At 38.9% G+C, this 20,732-nt stretch overlaps 2 protein-coding genes across 4 annotated transcripts; both read left to right on the top strand.

The window, feature by feature from the left end:
- The first annotated feature begins 263 nt into the window (after positions 1-263).
- On the top strand, positions 264-14,548 carry LOC134646904 (NACHT, LRR and PYD domains-containing protein 12-like). Of its 2 annotated transcripts, none has more exons than XM_063500935.1 (11): positions 264-3,494; positions 3,596-3,619; positions 3,740-5,492; positions 5,645-5,818; positions 6,050-6,223; positions 6,332-6,505; positions 8,120-8,293; positions 8,474-8,644; positions 8,801-8,940; positions 10,316-10,362; positions 11,932-12,041. In XM_063500935.1, exons 1-10 carry the CDS (start codon positions 3,224-3,226, stop codon positions 10,342-10,344), a joined length of 3,084 nt encoding a protein of 1,027 aa, XP_063357005.1. In that variant the 5' UTR covers positions 264-3,223; the 3' UTR covers positions 10,345-10,362; positions 11,932-12,041. The 2 variants fall into 2 exon arrangements, with proteins under 2 accessions (XP_063357005.1, XP_063357004.1); XM_063500934.1 differs by having other exon boundaries at positions 266-3,494; positions 8,801-8,962; positions 11,932-14,548.
- Positions 14,549-17,183: 2,635 nt separating this feature from the next.
- LOC134615624 (angiopoietin-related protein 5-like) lies at positions 17,184-20,273 on the top strand. Of its 2 annotated transcripts, XM_063460180.1 has the most exons (7): positions 17,184-17,876; positions 18,032-18,112; positions 18,232-18,259; positions 18,361-18,452; positions 19,055-19,172; positions 19,377-19,562; positions 19,755-20,273. In XM_063460180.1, exons 2-7 carry the CDS (start codon positions 18,038-18,040, stop codon positions 20,051-20,053), a joined length of 798 nt encoding a protein of 265 aa, XP_063316250.1. In that variant the 5' UTR covers positions 17,184-17,876; positions 18,032-18,037; the 3' UTR covers positions 20,054-20,273. The 2 variants fall into 2 exon arrangements, with proteins under 2 accessions (XP_063316250.1, XP_063316249.1); XM_063460179.1 differs by having other exon boundaries at positions 17,184-18,112.
- The last annotated feature ends 459 nt before the right edge of the window (positions 20,274-20,732 follow it).

The raw sequence follows: 20,732 nt of genomic DNA, 5'->3' as shown, positions 1-20,732 counted from the left end.
ACGATAACGACGACAAGAGTCTCCCGATCATTTATTCTCGCTGTCCTGTGAACAACATCGGCGTGGCGTTAATTGTTTGCTGTTTTCGCGATCGCGTCGAGCATGAGGCTATCACCAGGTAAACTCGCGACATTTTTACACATTTTGTTGTTCAATGGCATCAAGACTGACGGAGTGTGTTTGAGATAACCTCACAAGTGTCACGGATGACATATTTGGCGTTTTTTTTGCTGTTTTGTCGGTAGCAGCTCCTGAAACGCAAGACTGCCACACATCTGTTGACCAACGCCAGTTAACCTAAACGCCAGTTGATCTGGAACACCGGTGCTTAAAAAATGGAGAACACAAAATTGGTCCAAAAACCTTTCATGTTTAGCTGTTTTTTTTGTAAAAAGATAACAATGTAAGCCTTTTCTTCAGCTATAGGGCATATATGGTATCACTCTTGGCTGGAAGCAGTGCTTAAACAATGGAATAAACACAAAATTGGTCCAAAAACCTCTCATGTTTAACTGTTTTCCACTTTTTCTTTGGCCATTTTAGCCTTTTTGGCCAGGGTGAAGGGAGTATCTGCCATCAAACAAGAAGACAGCCGCATGTAACTACGACGGTGTTTGCTAGTTCACCTTACATGCATTAATGTAATAACGTGGTTAGCCTACTCAACGTAAATTACACACGAACAACATTAAGCTACTCACGCAGAGAAGAACGGCTGCTGCTGCCATCATCATCCGTCATCATTTCTGCTACACTGGCAGGGCTAGGGGCCAGGACTCTCCTCTTCGGGTTTTTGGGGGATGTTGTTAACTCCGGGTCCGATAACAGGCACCACACCCGCAGTAGATGTGCACGGTGTGAGGTCTCGCAGCAAGCTATCAAACACGGTGCATTTCTCGGCTTTAAAAAAAACGCTATGCGTCGCCAGGTGTTTCATCAGATTCGAGGTGTTACCTCCTTTGACAGTATCACAGTATCAGCTTAAAGCACTTGTTGCAGGGTGCTGGGTTTGCATCTTTTGCTGTGAAGTACAGCCAGACTTTTGACCGCTTCGCCTTGGGCATTTTTAATGTGTAGCTCTGCTCTAAAAGAACGTACGTACCTGGGCCCGCCTACTATCCTCGGAAACGTAAAATGATTGGCTAGAATTGGCTCAGGAAAAAAAAAAGAAAGCACCGAAATAAAGCACCGAAATGTGCGCTGCTTTTCGGTCTGGTTACTACCGTTTATGTCAGAACCGGTACCCATCCCTACACGGGACTGTCAAAGTGAAACAGGAAATAACAATCATAGAGACAAGGTTGATTAGACGTAACACAAGGAACACAGGTGAGGCACACTGACAAAACCTAAAAACTAGAAATCACAAAATACTAAAGAATAACTAAAGGAGCTAGAAATACAAAGACTAAACCATGAAAAACCACAAAATCACAGAATATTGATAATCAGAACACTGTGTCATTAGACCCAGGACCATGAGAGCAGCCAACCAAAGGAGATATACTAATATCTCTCTTCAGTGCATATAAATGAATAGCTGGAGAAAAGAGTGTGAAAGAAAAAGCAATTTTTCCGCTTCAGTGCTACAGACAATAATGTTATTCACATTTACACAGAAAGAAAGCAATCTAAGGGCAGTTAACCTAAACTAAACTCAAATGTGTTAACAAGACAGGATAAATGCAGAAACTACTGGAAGTACTCACACCCAAGTTTAAATGGTACAAAAGTGTGGCAGTGTCACTGTTTGCATGGAATGCATCCATTCATCCATTTTCTTCTGCTTATCCAGTTCAGAGTGGGGAGTGTATCCCAGCTGCTATGGAGTATGAAGGAGCTTACACCCTGGACAGGTTGCCAGTATATAACAGGGCTAACAAAGACAGAAACAACCATTCGCAGTCACATTTAAACCTATGGGAATAGCCAGTTAACCTAACCTCACTAACTAGATGCCCTTGGACTGTGAGAGAAAGCCACAGTACCCAGAGAGAACCAACGCAAACATGGGGAAAACATGCAAACTCCACACAGAAAGGCCCCAGCCAGATGGTGGATTTAAGACTTATTTGCTAACCGCCAAGCCACCATTTTGACCTGCAATGCAACCAGTTTGGCAAATAATGGCCAGTAACTCTAGCTTGAGGTGCGAAAGGTCTGGATGACCCTCCATTTTATGTTAAACGAATATGTATAATGTTCATATAAGAAAAATTTAATGATAACAGAAAGCACAATATTAATCAGTTGTATGGTATATGGTTGTATGGTAATTTTTTTGTTTTGTTCTTTTTTTAAAAATAACTTTTTACTTATATCGTGAATTAGGCCATTTCAAAAGATTTTTCAGGAAGTACACATGTACATTTCTATTTGTGGAAACCTGACAACCTTTTGAAACACCTAAATTATAAGCTATTGCCCAAGCCAAAATATTTGCATTACACAGTAAAAAAAATGTTAAATATTCCAAGACTGTCATGCACTGACTTGCACATAAGAAGGTATGTCGCTGAGAAAGGCAAGTATGAGGTCAATAAGAATGGTGACTTTGAATCAAAATAATAAAGTTTTAGCCTATAAAATCAGTGGGATAACCCAAAAGCTGCTAAAATCTTGGACAGAGCACAGGAGAACTAAAGATATTAAAATATATGTCAAAATATAGATTTGCACTACTAATACCTCTGAAACTGTGCACAGGTTTGACTTAGGTCCTATGGTTATTCTATGTGTATATAAGGTAAGGCTTATAACAATCAGGTCAGATTCAACTTTTCTGACAACAATAAAGTGAAATCTTACCTGATGTTTTTCATAAATGTATAATGTGAGTCACATTTATTTGTACAAAGCACTTTATAAAAACTACTTTATTATTACTTTATAATAATAATAAGTAAGCAACCCCCATATCCACATACCACCACCTTCAGTGGACTAGCTGAACCTGTTCTTCCATACACTGTACTGACTTCTATGAAAAACAGACAGAAAGGGCAGAGGTAAAGCACTTACAGTAAAAACCCGGCTCTTAACTGTGTGCAGTGAGAGCAGTTTCTATCTGATTACATGACTGTGAGGTCAGCAGGAAGTGGGCGAGACGACAACAACAACAGCAGACTAGATGAACTCAAAACTGAAAGTGCTTCTGCATTTGAACTCAAGCAGAGGGTGGACACAAAAACAAGCAGTGCAACTAATTACATGACATGTAACTATGGCCCGTGTTCCAGAGCTGCTTCTTGGGATTTTGGAAGAAATGGTCGACAAGCAACTCAGGACTTTCCACTGGTACCTTTCAAGTAATGTGCTTGAAGGATTCACGCACATTCCAAAGTCTCGGGTTGATGGGATGGACAGAACAGGCACTGTGGATCTGTTGGTGCAAACATTTGGCTACGATGGTGCTGTTGCTGTTACTGAGGATATACTGATGAGGATGAAACTCAAGCTGTGGGCTGATACTCTAAAGGAGGATTATAGTAAAGGTTAAACATTTTTTACAGGTACAAACTTTACTGTTTAAAGTTTGAAAGGCAAAAGAGCTTGGTTACATAACAGCTCTTTCTTTTTTTTGTTTCCTTATCAGTTCCTAGCAATCATGTGGACAAAGGTAAGAATATAAAGGACAGTCACACACATACATACAAGGTAATGTTAATAACTTAAAACTGATATATCCACATGTAGAAGTGAGACTTAACTAAAGGTTTTTCATTTATTCTTTGAGCAGAAGTTGGCCATCACACAATCCAAGAAAAACTTAAATCAACTCTGAAGGAAAAGTATCAAAACATTTATGAGGGGAATGCAGATGAGGGGGAAACAGTCTACCTAAAGAAAATCTACACGGAGCTGCACATGATTGAAGGAGCCTGGGGAAGCTTCAGTGATGAGCATGAGGTCAGACAGCAGAGGTCAACGCTTGTGTCAGGAGATGAAAAATCCATCAAAGCTATCAATATTTTCAAACCCAAACCCAATCAAAATAAGCGAATCAGAACAGTTCTTACCTTGGGTATTCCTGGAATGGGAAAAACAGTCTGTGCTCAGAAGTTTACACTAAGCTGGGCAGAAGGAGAAGAAAATCAGGACATCACCTTGCTCTTCCCACTTCCTTTCCGTGAAATAAATACCACTATAGGTGAGAAAGACTACAGCCTAATGCAACTTATCCATCAGTTCTTTCCAGAGACGAAACCTCTTGAGAAGCTGGGAGCAAACTGCAAAATTCTCTTCATCTTTGATGGCCTTGATGAGACTCTTCTCCCCTTGAATTTTAAACACAACAAGGTCTTGAGGGATGAGACGGAGCTGGCCCCACTCGATGTGCTCATCACAAACCTCATCACTGGAGATTTGCTTGGCAATGCACTCATCTGGATTACCTCCAGACCTGCGGCAGCCCACCGTATCCCTCGAAAGCACATCCACCAGTGGACAGAGGTGAAGGGCTTTGGTAATGGCCAGAGGGAAGAATACTTTAAGAGAAGTTTACATGATGATAGCCTTGCCCTCAGGGTCATCAACCATGTAAAATCATCAAGAAGCCTATACATCATGTGTCAAATACCAGTTTTCTGCTGGATCACTGTTACTGTGATGAAGAAAATGGTCCGCAAAAATATGACGGGAGTTATACCCAACACTCTCACTGAGATGTATGCATATCTCCTTATCTGCCAGACGGACCGAATGGTTGAAGGACACTATCCATTGAAAAGTAACAATGTCCTATTGAAGTTAGCAGAACTTGCATTCCGTCAGCTGGAGAAAGGAAGATCAATCTTCTATGAGGCTGACTTGAAAGAATGTGGCATACATGTCAAGGAGGCAACCATCTACTCAGGGGTTTGCACAGAGATCTTCGTAATGGAGGGAGGAAACAGACGAGAAGTTTTTAGCTTTGTACACTTAACCATCCAGGAATTTTTAGCAGCTGTGTATGCCCATTACTTGTACATGAAAAGAAAGGAAAATGTTTTCCTTGGATACCTGAAACGGATTTACACAAGATGGCAATTCAAGTCTGTATTCAATTTTCATAAAACAGCCATCGAAAAAGCCTTAGAGAGTACAAATGGCCATTGGGACCTCTTTCTTCGCTTCCTTCTGGGACTCTCACTGAAATCAAACCAGGAGCTTCTCTGTAAAATAATGGATTTGGATGTAGAAGGAGAGGAAGATGTATCAAGAATAATCCAGTTCATCAAGGAAAAGATCAGTGAAGAAGCAGAAGCCAACCTCAACTTGTTCCACTGTCTGAGTGAACTCAAAGACGAAGCTTTAGTGCAGGAGGTTCAAAGTTTTGTGAGCTCTGGGAGGCTTGATGCCAAAAAGATGTCTCCAGCTCAGTGGTCAGCTCTTACGTTTGAGCTGATGACATCAGAGACAACTGAGGAAGAGTTTGACTTAAAGAAGTACATAAAATCAGAGGAGGGAATGGTGAAGCTGCTGACAGTAATTACTTCCTCCAAACATGCTCTGTAAGTTTACCCATGTGACGATATTGTTAGTTTCAGTCATTCTCCAACCCTCAGACAAACTGAATTGTAACAATGCAAACATTCTTTGATCTTTGCATGATTACTTTCTTGTTCAAAAATTCACAAAGATAAAACATACTTTTCTCTTCCAGGCTAAATCATTGCAACCTCACGGAAAACTGCTGTGAAGCTTTGGCTTCTGCACTTAGCTCAACCTCCTCTCATTTAACAGCTCTAGACCTAAGTGAGAACAAGCTGAAGGATTCGGGGGTGAAGTTGCTTTCCACCGGATTAAGGAGTCCACATTGCAAACTGAAGAGTTTGAGGTTTTGTTAGCAGTGTTTAAGAAATTATACGATGCACAACATGTCTCTGAAAACAGAACAGAAACCCTTCTTCTTCTGGCCAGAGGACTTGTGGTCTGGGTTTGCTGTTTGCTCTCATGAGTGCTATTAAATTGTACCATTTACAGTTAACTTACTATCTTACTAATTGCTTTCATTGCTGTGCTACACCAACGCTGTGTGCTTTTTCTGTTTTTTTTTTTCTTTTTTTAGATTAAACAATTGTCAGCTTCAAGGAGACTGCTGTAAAGCACTGGCTGTTGCTGTCAGTACAGAGTTTACCCAACTCAAAGACCTTGACCTGAGTGCTAATGATTTCCAGGAAGTGCATCTGAAGGCTCTGTGTGTGGGCATGTGTAGCCAGTTTTGCAAACTGGAAACTCTGAGGTCACAACAGCTTGAATGTTGACACACTTGAATTACTTGTTTGGACTTGAATTTAATCACAATTTATATTTTCTAGTAAAAAAAATTAAAAAGAATCCTGTTTTGCAGGTTGAATCAGTGCAAGCTAAGAGAGGGTTGCTGTGGATATTTGGCTTCACTCTTAAAATCAGGCTCCTCTCGGCTTAAAACTCTCGATCTGAGTAACAACAGTTTGAAGGATTCAGGTGTATCTCTGCTAGCTGCTGGACTGAGAAATCCACAGTGTAGACTGGAAACTCTCAGGTAAATGGAACCTCTATAAAACTGTTCTGTACTAGGAAGCAAGTTCAACAAATTTCCAGAATGTCTTTCCCTTTTCTGGCTTCTCTCACCTTTACATAACTGTGGTTATCTGGATAAGTTTGTCATTTTGGATTGAACACAATCATGCGAATGGTGTGGCATCGTTAGTATCTGACTAATAAACACAAAGATAATAGATAAATAACAAAGCTAATGAGATAGAAGACAAAACTATAGTATTACAAGAATATGAGGCGATTATAAATACAATGCAGACTGAAAGGAGCACAATGACTAATGATATGAATGTCTATAACAGGTATGGCACTGTACAGTAAGTTACAGTGAACCACTACTATACTACTGAGAACACAGAGTTAACCCCAAATTGCCTGAATTAGCAACTACAAAGCAAAATCCTGCTTTGTAGTACAGGCCTCTTTCCTGTTATGCAGTTTCATACCACTGTAGCTTGACTCTCCTTCTTCTATTGTCTTTGTTCTAAGAGCCTCTCCCCAGAATCCAATAAGAAATAACATCCAACTCTGATTTCCTCTCAGCATCGCATTTTTCATGGGCAGCATGGTGGCACGGTGGTTAGCACTGTTGCCGCACAGCAAGAAGGTCCTGAGTTCAATTGCATCATCAGGCGGGGGTCTTTCTGTTTGGAGTTTGCATGTTCTCCTTGGGTACTCCAGCTTCCTCCCCCAGTCCAAAGACATGCAGTTAGTGGGGATAGGTTAATTGATCAATCCAAATTGCCCATAGGTGTGAGTGTGAATGGTTGTCTGCCTCTGTGTGTTATCCCTGCGACCTGTCCAGGGTGTACCCCGCCTCTCTCCCTATGACAGCTGGGATAGGCTCCAGCGACCCTGAAAAGGATAAGCGAATGGATGGATCGCATTTTTCAGTCTCTATGAACTGCTACTATTGCAAAAGAATTACCATACACCAAACTGCAGACAGTTAGAAATAAAATAGCAAACATAAGACAGGATTTTGTAGCCCGGAACTCAGGCTGTTTACTCAGAAGTCAGCTACCAAAAGAATTCTGCAAAAGAAATTATTATTTGAGCTGAACTGTTCAGGTAGACAGGCTCAAGACTTTAAATGTATCCAAAAATATAATTACTTTGCAAACATTAAAAAGACATTATTTTCCTGTAAACAAAAACTGAATGCAAATCTCAGACATTTTGGAAAGGCTCCTAGAACAATTAAACGTACAGCAAGACTTGACTTTTGGGTTAATTTGTTAATTTTTCAGAAAATTAACCTGAAAGTCAGGAGTTTTAAAAAGACACCAAGACCATAAACTGTCCAGAGTAATGGTAGGCATATTAACACGGTGGCCTGCAGAATTCAACTTGGTTTTGGCATCATTTTTAAGTGGCTGTTTGAGAAACTGCAGTTTCTGTCATTTTTGTATTTGCTTTATTTTTCAGTCCAAGAGGTTACTATTGGTATTATTGATCAAATTTATGCCAAAATCAAAACTAAAATCAATGTGTGAAAAAATTACAGCACGATTAAAATGATGAATGTGCTTTCCATATGTGATGTTAAAATGACTTATTAATATGTCTAAGTAACATCATTGTGACCACTTTTCAGACTCAGTTGGTGTAACCTGTCACAGAAATGCTGTGAACCCATTGGCTCGGCTATCAGCTCTGACTCGACCCACCTCAGAGAACTGGACTTGAGTGGAAATAACCTACATGGTCCAGATTTCCAGCTGCTTTGTTCTGGTCTCGGAAGTCAGCACTGTAAACTCAAGACTTTAAGGTCAGATCACTTAGGATCAGTGGACTTAACAAATATGATGGCCTACATGAGTGTAATGACAAAGCTGTCTATAGCTATGAAAAAATATAGCTTAGTTCAACCTATAGTTTTTAACTTTGTGGGGTACCACTGGTTATGATGTGTATGACCTATTGGAGCACAACATACTTTTACCCACAGATTGAATGAATGTAATCTCCAGAAATGCTGTGCAGATGTTGCCTCAGTCATCAGTTCTGACATCTCACAGCTGAAGGAGCTTGATCTGAGTGGGAATGACCTGCAGGACTCGGAGATAAAGTTGCTCTCTAATGGACTTGCAAATACAAGCTGTACACTGAAGACATTAAGGTAAGATGGCTTTCAGTTGAAAGTAACATAATCTTTGCTTCCTTCATCATTATTGGATACTTTGAATGTTATTCATATAAACATCCTATGAACATGCAAAATAAATCTTTGAAAGCACCTAAAACTGAATCAAATGGGAATACACTACCTTTATAGGCTGACATTTTGTGGAGTCACAGAAGTGGGCTGTACGCATTTGGCTTCAGCACTGAGCTTCAGCTCCTACCAACTGAGGGAATTGGATCTGAGTTACAACTACCTTCAGGACTCCGCCATTAAGCTGATCTCTGTTCATGGTGATAAACTTGAAAAACTTAGGTAATACAATGGAATCTATCTATCTATCTGTCTATCTATCTATCTATCTATCTATCTATCTATCTATCTATCTATTAGGGGTGCAACGATACTCGTATCGATATTGAACCGTTCGATACAGTGCTTTCGGTTCGGTACGCATGTGTATCGAACAATACAAAAATTTTAATTTATTTTATCAACTTTTCTTCTGACGATGCTGTCTGTGTTGAGAGCTCAGTGGATCTGCGTTCGACTACTCCGCCTAGGCTGCACTGTCGAGCACAGATCCACTGAGCGCAGCGCAAGCTAGCAAGACAGAAGCTAAGCTCGTTGCAACATGGCAAACTGAACCTCCCCCACCCTCATTCAGATATGGCCTTTGGAACTATTTTGGTCTTCATGTGAAGTATGACCCTGATGGTAAGCGCGTCATGGACAAAAGTAAAACAGTATGTCGGATGTGCCACGCAATGCTCAATTACATGGGTGGGAACTACTGCGTTAGCGCAGTTTGCTCGTTAACGTGTTGACGCCGTCCAGCCCCACGCAAGGGGCGATCCGCGGTAGCTCGTTAACGGAGATTTGCCATGTTGTGGCGTTAACGTCATTTCAGATTAACGCTGACAGCACTAGTGGGAACACAATGAATATGACTGCACATTTACGCCGACATCATCCTAGTGCAAAGACAAGTGGAAGCAGACAAAAACAACAAGCACACATGCTACAGACTTTACCCGAGTCATTTAGACAGCCGTTAGCACATGATTCTCCTTATGGGGACCTGATATGTTTAATATGCTGCTGAGAGTATACCCCAGAAGAAGCGTATAGTATAGCTTTTATTTTGGAAAGAGCCATTTCTCTGTAATAAACTCTCTTTTCCAAAGATGAAGGATTTCTCGATCAGATAGATTTATTTTTTTATTACTTTGTTGTTTCAGCAACATTAAATTTAAACACTGTACTTTTGAGTTAAAATATATATATATAATTTTAATAAATGACAAATTAAAAAAGCATGAACATTTTTTTGTATCGAAAAAATATCGAACCGTGACACCAAAGTATCGAACCGAACCGAACCGTGAATTTTGTGTATCGTTGCACCCCTACTATCTATCTATCTATCTATCTATCTATCTATCTATCTATCTATCTATCTATCTATCTATCTATCTATCTCTCTCTCTCTCTCTCTCTCTCGCTCCCTCTCTCTCTCTCTCTCTCTATAAGATGGCCTATATATATATATATATAATATATATATATAGAGAGAGAGATAGATAGATAGATACAGAATGTAACTGTAAGACAAAATTTAACTGTCTGTTATTAATAAATGTTCATCATTTATCATTTTATCTGCAGTGTGGACCCTAACGCAGAGTGTTTCTTGAAAGCAACATTAAAAAACTGTAAGTTTTATGTGACTTTTATGTGACAAATGTGGAAGAAAATCCACATTTGTCACACCAACCCTCTGCATGTCAACCTTCACTACATCGATGAACTTTTTTCTATGGTCTTCCTCTTTTCCTCCTGCCTGGCCGCTCCATATGCCCTTCTCTGCACATATCTAAACCATTTCAGCCTTGCCTCTATAACTTTGTCTCCAAATTGCTCAAAGTGAGCTGTTGCTCTGATATACTCATTTCGATTGATAGGAATAACACCGTTATAATGGCATTACTAACGGTGTTGCTTTTTTCAGTAATGAGTAATCTAACTAATTACAATTTATATCGTTACAACGCCGTTACCGTTACTAGCAAGAAAATGCAGTGCGGTTGCGTTGCTATTTTTAAACAAACAGACGGTTGAAGCCGTCTTCAGCTTACCACATCTTATATCAGTTGCAAGGAAGTAGCTGTCTATGTAAGTAATCTGGGTGCTACAGCTTTAAGCAGTAGCACGTGCTCCCGCTTATGGCAATCACTTTCTGACAGACGATCACTTTTTTGCACAATAGTTTTTAAAGGTGAAATGTAGAGGTAAAATCAAAAGTAGTCAAAAACGGCCAATTATTCCCTCGACCACAGAGAGTTAAACATTTTTTTTACAGTAACTCAATAGTTACTTTTCCTAGTAATTAATTACTTTTAGAATCTTGTAACTCAGTTACGTTTTTGAAGATGTAACTAGTAACTATAATTAATTACTTTTTCAAAGTAACTTGCCCAACCCGGCTCATTTCTAACTCATTTGATCCTTGTAATTCCCAATGACAATCTTACCATCTTCAATTTATGCACCCCCAGCTCTGGATCATGTCTTTTTGTCAGTCAAACTGTACTGCATAGCATGCCTCACTATTCTTCATCACCTTTCTTCTGCACTGTCCATTGCTTTGGCTCATGGACCCAAGATATTTAATTTACATTCACTACCTCAAATCCTTGCAGCTTCACTGTTAAAGTCTTCCTCTCATTTACACATATCTATTGTGTCTACTCATTTTCTCTCCTCTTCTTTGAAGAGCATACCTCCTCTATCGCAGCTGTTCTCTACTTTCAGTACAGTTTACACAGTTTTCTGCATTATAATTCAACTATTATGTTATACTATTTATATTTATATATTTTCATTTAAATTCCTCTTTTTTCATAATTCTTTCAAGATTATTTATGTAACAAAGGTAGAGACAGTAAACAGGTAACGCTTGCTGCTATGGAAGGTTGTTTTGTTATTTGTCCAGCAGATGGCAGAATTTGCCAAGGCTGATTCTGTATTTTAAATGTATTTTCCCCCTTCCACTTATATTTTATTTTCCCTAAAGCAACATCTAGTAGCAATTTGTGAGCATGAAGTCACTGAAAATACATTACATATTCTAGTTATAAATTGAGAGTGGTTTAGAGTCAATTTTATTTAATACACAATCAAAAAATGAGCAGTGGTCAATATGAATAAAATGAGTCCCTCATCATATAACCTGTTAGTGATGACCATAGACACTGAAAATACCACATTTGTGTTTCCCTCAGATGCATGCACATTGAAGTTCGACAAAAATACAGCATCCAAGTCTCTCTTTCTTCATGATGGTGGAAAGCAGGTGACATGGGTCAGAGAGAGACAGCAACACCCAGATCACCCTGAGAGGTTTGAGACTGTCTCCCAAGTCCTTTGTCAACAAGGCCTCACTCAACGCCATTATTGGGAGGTAGAGTGGCGAGGACGCTGGGTGGATGTAGCTGTGGCGAAGAGGGGAATCAGTCGGAGGGCGGGATATCACCTGTCTGGTTTTGGCTACACTGACCAGTCCTGGAGTCTGTACTGCTCTGATGATCACTACACTGCTCAGCATGACGGCCATAATGTTGAAATACCAGCGCATCCATCTCATTCCCATAGGATTGGAATCTTTTTGGACTGGCCAGCTGGCACCCTGTCCTTCTATAGTGTGTTCTCTGGGACCCTCAGACACATTCACACATTCTACAGCAACTTCACTGAGCCCCTCTACCCTGGGTTTGGAATGGAGGAGGATGACTGCTCTGTAATTATTTGTAAATGATGGTAAAACAGGAGCTTATGGACAGCGAGTGATAGATGCTGAGCGTGGATCAATTTAGACAAATAAACCTAACCCAACATTTTTTATGGAGGGAATTTTGTTTGTGCTAATAGTGATGTGCTATTTGGCCTTCAATACATTTTTGTTTTTTGACAAAACTGCAGAAACTGTGTTTTGTCAAGCAAAACTATTTACAGATATCCTTAATATGGCAGTAGAACACTTTTTCAAAAATTAGAATAACTGTTATTGATTCTACAATTTTTGTGACCTGAAGTGTAATTTCCCATTTGATCTTAATTAGTATCTTAATGTCACAATATATTCAATGTATTGATGACACCTACATATTTCCAATATGTCTGACATATAAACATACCATTCTTGGATATATCAGTCTGAATAACAAACTAATTTTGGCTACATATCATTGGAGATGTTCAGTTCAGTTCAATTCAGTTTTATTTATACAGCTCCAAATCAGAACAGTGCTTTATACTGTAAAGACCCTAAAATAAGCAATGAGCAAGCACTTGGTGATAGTGGGAAGGAAAAACTCCCTTTTAACAAGAACAAACCTGTTTCTGCTGTGACTGGTTGGAGGTGATAATATAATATTTAGACATATACAATGAGACATCAATTCAATTTCTGTTATCAGTAAACTTGAACAGTCAGTGGTAAAAGTTGAATAGTTAGATCATTGGGTTTTTTCTGTTATATAACTACTTCCACTAGTAATACATGATTTACTGATAACAAGAATTAACATTTTGATAAGTGAGAACTGAACTGCAGAGATCTTTAATTAGAACTGCTGCTTGTCATAACCACATTGTGGTTATGACAAGTAGCATAACCACAATTCATCCTAATCAGAAAAAATTATTGTTTACATGAGATGAATTGCAGAATGGCAGATAGAGACAAAATACTGTTACTGTTAATCTGACTATCTTCAGGCTTTACACGCTTACATACACACACGCAGTTACTGTCCCTCTATTTAGAAAGGCAGAGGCGTCCGTCATGGTGTAATTATTTTATGTGTAGTTGCTTTTTTTCCTGTGTAATAATATTCAACATTGCTATCAATACATTTTTCAAAAAATGCCTCCCTGTGCAAAATGGGTTTAAAAACATAAACAGCTGTGGGATACTGTTTGTCCGTGATTTGAACCGAGGGGAACAAATTATGGCAGGATCAGCCTGATATTATTTGTATCCCACTGTAACTTTACTGTATAAAGAGCTAACATCTCCAAAATGTCAGGAGTAGTTAGTCATTACAAGAAGTGTTTGTGAACTAAAAATCAAGAATGTGGGATCCTGTTTGTCCGTGATTTGAAGAGCCCAACGCGTGCTCCCGACGAAGGGAAAACCAGGGGAGAAAAATGTAGGGGAGACCTACCTCGGCACTTGTGCAGGTGAAACCAAAGGGCAGATATGCTTCACCATATTTTCTAGTCTTTGGCTTAGAATGAAGTTGGTTTGGAAACATATTCAGCTATGCTTCATCTCCTGCTTTGCGTTTGTGTGGGCGCCTATGCTAGCAGTGTCCAAACGTTTTTGTTTTTTTTCCCCCTTTTCATACCGTGCCCCCCCTACAATGCATGTAGTGAAGGACTTATACTAAACACATTTCCTGCAAAGAAATTTTAATTAGCAGGAATGTAGGACAATGTAAAAGTGAAGGCAATGCACTGTTGATGTAATTTCTTTAAGTTTTGGTGTAAATCTTTTATTTTTCTGATAATAGATGCACTGAATTAAAGCAAAGGAGGAAGACCAGTTTTACTTGGATGTAAAGATTTGTACAGATGAGAAAATGCGAAAGCAGTGTTTGGTGTAGATGGCAGTGCATTAAAAACATTTTTGTCACTAAAACCGATGAATAATTGTGGCAAATAATTCCAAACTCACTGCTGATGAAAACAATAGTGATAATCATGTTGGTGACAGTTGGTCATAATTGTGCGGAATTCTCAACTGTTTTAGCATTGTCAGCATGTGGAGGGGGCACCTTGTCCTTCTCTTTGGCTGCTGGTACCAGAGACTTAATGATAATGAGAAAATATAATAACGTGATTTAATAAGTATATGTATATAATACATGTTAATATTATTCAATTAAAAATGCCTCATTTTATAAATTAGAATTCCTTAAATTCCTTTACTATTCAGTATTTATTCAGCATTCACTATTAAGTTTTTACTTTTCATCTGATAGAAGGAATGTGGTAATTCCACTGCAGATGATTAAAGTTATGTGCTTGGGCCCGAACTGGCTACTTAGAGTTTTATATAATGAAAATATACAGCTTTTGTATCATTAAACAACTGGAAAATACACCACACTACACATATCACACAATAGATTTACAATAAATCTGATAAACCTTAGTACCATAGTACATGCCCAAATTTCATAACTTAGCATTCACAGCTTAACAGTCATTTCTGTTACACAAGGCTTTCATCAGTTAACTACAAAAAGATACCTTCTTTCACCCTCCAATGAGCCCACTCCATTACTAGTTTGCCACAAAAGAAGAGGTAAAAAAATTACCATAAAAATGGCAGAAACCATGTTCATTCCATTAATAATATTCAAGACCAAGGTAACAGGTTATAAAATGTTAATTCAATTCAATTCAATTCAATTTTATTTATATAGCGCCAAATCACAACAAAAGTCGCCTCAAGGCGCTTTATTTTGTACAGTAGATAGCACAATAATAAATACAGAGAAAAAGAGAAAAACCCAACAATCATATCATATGACCCCCTATGAGCAAGCACTTTGGCGACAGTGGGAAGGAAAAACTCCCTTTTAACAGGAAGAAACCTCCGGCAGAACCAGGCTCAGGGAGGGGCGGCCATCTGCTGCGACCGGTTGGGGTGAAAGAAGGAAAACAGGATGAAAGACATGCTGTGGAAGAGAGACAGAGATTAATAACAGATATGATTCGATGCAGAGAGGTCTATTAACACATAGTGAGTGAGAAGGTGACTGGAAAGGAAAAACTCAATGCATCATGGGAATCCCCGGCAGCCTACGTCTATTGCAGCATAACTAAGGGAGGATTCAGGGTCACCTGGTCCAGCCCTAACTAAATGCTTTAGCAAAAAGGAAAGTTTTAAGCCTAACCTTGAAAGTAGAGATAGTGTCTGTCTCCTGAATCCAAACTGGAAGCTGGTTCCACAGAAGAGGGGCCTGAAAACTGAAGGCTCTCCCTCCCATTCTACTTTTAAATACTCTAGGAACAACAAGTAAGCCTGCAGAGCGAGAGCGAAGTGCTCTAATAGGGTGATATGGTACTACAAGGTCATTAAGATAAGATGGGGCCTGATTATTTAAGACCTTGTATGTGAGGAGCAGGATTTTGAATTCAATTCTGGATTTAACAGGAAGCCAATGAAGGGAAGCCAAAACAGGAGAAATATGCTCTCTCTTTCTAGTCCCTGTCAGTACTCTTGCTGCAGCATTTTGGATTAACTGAAGACTTTTCAGGGAGTTTTTAGGACATCCTGATAATAATGAGTTACAGTAGTCCAGCCTGGAAGTAATGAAGGCATGAACTAGTTTTTCAGCATCACTCTGAGACAGGATATTTCTAATTTTAGAGATGTTGCGCAAATGGAAGAAAGCAGTCTTACATATTTGTTTAATATGTGCCTTGAAGGACAATACTGAATGCAGTTAATACTGTAACTGCTAGCTTTCAACTTGATAGCTGCACTAAACATCCCTTTTGCAGATGGCCCATTGCTCCCAACCAATGACTGGTCAAAATTTTGACTCCAAGTCAGCACACTTGACTCCATGACATGACCAGTAGAAATAGGCACACCAAGTTAGCGAATGTTAAATGTCAAAGTAAGCAAAATAAATGCATGTTGCAGACGGGAGTTACGTTACAGAGTAGCAGCATTTAGTTATTTAGCATTAGTAGTAGGCCTGCAGCACTTTTTCAATTTCTTCATTCCCTATTTAGTGGTGAAAATTCCATTGTGGAAACACATAACATTGCATTCACAGGATGATGATAAATATGAAAATCAAAAGAATTATATGTATAGCTGTTGATAATCGCTGTATGTCTGACAATCTTCATGCATGTTCATGCTTACCCAATAGGGTACACACAATAACATACTTAATTGCTATTATTGTCTGCTCTACTCACCACAGTCTAGCTTTTTTGTATTTAATGGCTCAGTCACACCGGAGTAGATCGCAACCTCCCTAGAAAAAATTGCAATTTCTTTGCTGTCAAAAACCAGTTGGAAGTAGTTGCTCTAACCAAGGTCACCCAGAGATTAAGCATGCAACTCCCTCAGCCGTCACCCTGTGCGTCATGCTGGCCCCATCTTCGAAACAATCACTTGAAACAACCAAGTTCATTGCGCACCATACACAGTAATTTTGGTTGTGTTGCATTCTCCAACAACTGTTTTTCCTACTGTGATTGTAGCATAACAACCACAAAGATCATCCTGCTAGAGTACATATAGACATTATCACAGATACACAAGGGAAATGTGGAGCATCTTCCAAGTGCTTTATCCAAAGTTACTGTAAACGTTTGGAAAAATAAGACATAAATCATTTTTTGATCAACTTCCAGAGTTTGATTTGAGAACTGTGGCACCTCTGTGTTTCATAGTAAAAAGTTAAAAGTTGCAAAAACATTTTACTTAAAACTACACATCTCCTGGGACACCTGCCGATCACTGAAACTATTACAAACCATAAATAACTGGAAAATTTTGTGCCATGATTAAATGGTTAAAACATTTCATCTGGTGGTGCCATTAAATAAAAAGTTAGGCAATTGCTTAAAAGTAGTTAGAATTTATTCTTTCAGTTTCATATCTACATCAAATTTATCATCTTCAAGAATAAGAAGAAATGACTGAGCAGAGTCTCTGGGGAATAACAATATCTGAAGAAAAATTTAGATTTAAGGGAAACATGTAATTTTTCTAACTACAGACGCCAAAGGAGCAATTGTAAACATCCCTTGCTATCCGAGTCAATAAAAAGAGAATGTCTGTAACTGGCTTCCACAAACAGTGAACTTTATTGCTTTGCAACTAGAACTACTCAGACCTCTACACACCCTTGTTGGAATGTTAGAGAGAGGTGTAGCCAGAGAGGTCTGAGAAATGACCCATGTGAAAGTTGTGTAACATTAGGTAAACAAGCTCTTTCAGAGAACAGTGCAGTTCATGTTGGATGACTGCATCAGTTTTTCAGATTTGAGTTGTCACACTCACACTGACCTAAGGTAGGAAGTGACGTGCTTGTTATAGCAGTGAAGGGGGTGTGGTAGTTAAGCTACTGGATAAAGGGACTGCTGCTGTTGTTAATCTTGAGACGGGGTTTAAGGTTCACCTAACACGCAGGTATGTGTTTGGAGAAAAAAACTGTTGACTATTACTGCTGCAGTAATGAACAGGACAGAATTACTCTGAGCAGGCAGTCATCTTCTGAGAGCAGAGTTACCAGCAGTTTCCATCTGACTAAACACTGTTTACAGTCTTGTCTGTTTTAAACACAGGTCAAAATGAAGAGTCTGGTTGTGTATTGTGGACTCATCCTGGCATTTCTTTCGAGCTGCACAGAACAGGCCGGGGTAAAAGTAAGAGCTTTAAAATTCTTTCCCTACTTGGCCTGTCCTGCTTCTGTATTGTCAGCATTTAAGATGGATATTTAAACGAGGTTAAGACTCACTTTAAAACTGTTTCTTTGTATTGCTAGAGACAGGACAAAGCAGGTTCTCCTCAAGGTATGGATCATCTTGTTTGTTATTACGCAGATAAGTATACTATTTCAGTCTTATTCTTCCGCTTCTTATTGTGTTTCTTTCTGTTATGGTGTACGCCTCAGGAACAGACTGCACACAGATTAAGACTCTGTCACCACGAGCATCCAGTGGCGTTTATACGATCCAGCCGAATGGAGCCACGACCAAGTTTAAGGTATCGATTGAGCCAAGAAATAATAACAAAGTCATGTTTATAAGATCGCAGCAAACAAAAGCAGCACTGTAAACTATAAATGCAATTTATCTATCAAATGATTTCACCAGAACAAGGTTTCATTTGGTTATAGATAACAGGATACAGTTTACTTTATATTCATAACTATTAAGTTAACAATAATGTTAAACAAAAAGCACACTGAGCTTCTGGTTATATACTCGATAATATAGCCCTGACCAAGGGTGTAATTTCCCCTTATCTAAATGGATGTAAGATATGTAAATATTTATTTTTCTGCAAAATTACCATGACATTTTACACTAGCTAAAATTACTTACACTGTACTTAACATACAATATAATAATTTCTTTGTTTCCTGTAAAAACCCGAGTTATTGTAGTGTACCTACTTTTAAGCATTCATAGGTTAGTATGATTAGATTGTAATTTCAAATAAAATATTGAATTTCCATTTATTACAGGTGAATTACTCCACTACTTGTAGGCCATATTCTAAAATGTTTCTTGCTCCTTAGATAAAAAGTAGAAGTAAATACCAGCTGGATTTCTTAATATGTGTTGAATGAACTTCTTACTCAGGTTTACTGTGAGATGCATCCAGATGGAGGCTGGACGGTGTTTCAAAAACGAAGCGGAGGAGCCGTTTCTTTCCGCAGAAAATGGGCAGCATATAAAACTGGCTTTGGAAACCTGACACGTAAATAAATTACTTACAATGATTATCATTATGATGTAGTGATATATAATCCTAGAGATCAAGAATGGATCTAACATAAAAATATTAAATCTTTTCTTTGTAGTGTAATGTAGTGTACAGCGCTTTGGGGTTCTTAGGGACTAAGTAAAGCACTATACAAATACAGGCCATTTACCATTTATTTCTTTGTGCTTTGACTCTCAGAGGACCACTGGCTCGGGCTGAAGAAGATTTTTTATCTTACCAAGGACAAGTCCAAGAAGTGGACAATGAGGGTGGATCTGTGGGATCATGAAGATGGGACTGCTTTCGCTGAGTACAAAAACTTTAGACTGGGAAATGAGAAAACTGCATTCAAACTACATGTTGGGAAGTACCGTGGAAATGCAGGTACTGAAGCCTGAAGCCTATTGAAGTTTTTACTGTCCCCATATTTCTTTTGCTTTTTGTATACACATAAATGTTACTCACTGTTTGTTAATGCAATCAGGTGTTATATATTGTTCTTTTTTTGTACTTTAAAGAAACCCTGTGAATTTTAGAAATTCATTTTTCCTGATTTGTTTCCCACTCTGTCCAAAGGTGATGCCATCCGTGGTGCCTATAAAGGCATTGATCAGAATGGCTATGGCTTTAGCACAGTTGACCGCGATAATGATGGCTGCTCCCCCTGCATCTTTGGTGACATTGCTGATAGAGCATGCACCTTTAGAGAGGGCGGCGGGTGGTGGTACAGCAAGTGTGGGTCCGCCAATCTAAACGGTGACTGGCATTCCTACGGTGAACACATAGGTTGGGCTTCGGGCCTCCACTGGCGCACCTGGAAACCACCTGCACCATACTCAGCCAAGGCCACAAGAATGATGATCAAGTCGGTGTGAAAGGAACCTCCTCAAATTATCAAGTGCTGATTTTTATTCTGTAAAAAACTTTCAACAAAGCTTTTAAGAAAAGTAACTGTGAAGGAGATATGTAAAATACAATGCTAAAAGCATGAAAATCAGTGTATTGTTAATGCTTAGTCATTTCTGTACTAAACCTAAAAACATGCCTTCCAGATAATCAAGTTCTACCAGAGGTCTCTTCCTGTTAAAGCACCGCTTACCCTCTCTTTTTATGTATTAAAAATAATTTTACAACAACTAAAATATGCCAGAGTCAACATTATTAGCCCAACTGTTGCCAATAATTGTGTTGAAAATCATTTTTGCTGGATAACAGCCAGCAGTCCTTTGTTGTAGTTTTCAACAAGTCTCACATGCACCACCTGAGTCCTAGACCATTCTTCTTTGGCAAATCTCTTAAACTTCTCCAGATTTGACCGTCTTCTGGCATGGTTCTTGGTCTTCACCCCTGAGAATGGGATTCAAGTCAGGGATATGTGCAGACCAGAATGCCAACGTATATTTTTGGACATTGTAGTGTTGAAAGACAACATGAGAACCCAAGTTTTGCTGCTGACTACTTTCAAAATCTTCCCATATCTTTTTTCATTATTCATATCTTTTTTTCATATTTACTCTGGGGACGGTATTCTTTGGGTTGTGGATGGATTCATTC

This window comes from Pelmatolapia mariae, linkage group LG17 (assembly GCF_036321145.2).
Source record: "Pelmatolapia mariae isolate MD_Pm_ZW linkage group LG17, Pm_UMD_F_2, whole genome shotgun sequence".
NCBI classification, from domain to species: domain Eukaryota; kingdom Metazoa; phylum Chordata; class Actinopteri; order Cichliformes; family Cichlidae; genus Pelmatolapia; species Pelmatolapia mariae.
Note: the sequence above shows the minus strand (reverse complement) of the source record. Positions and strands in the feature narration are given on the sequence as shown.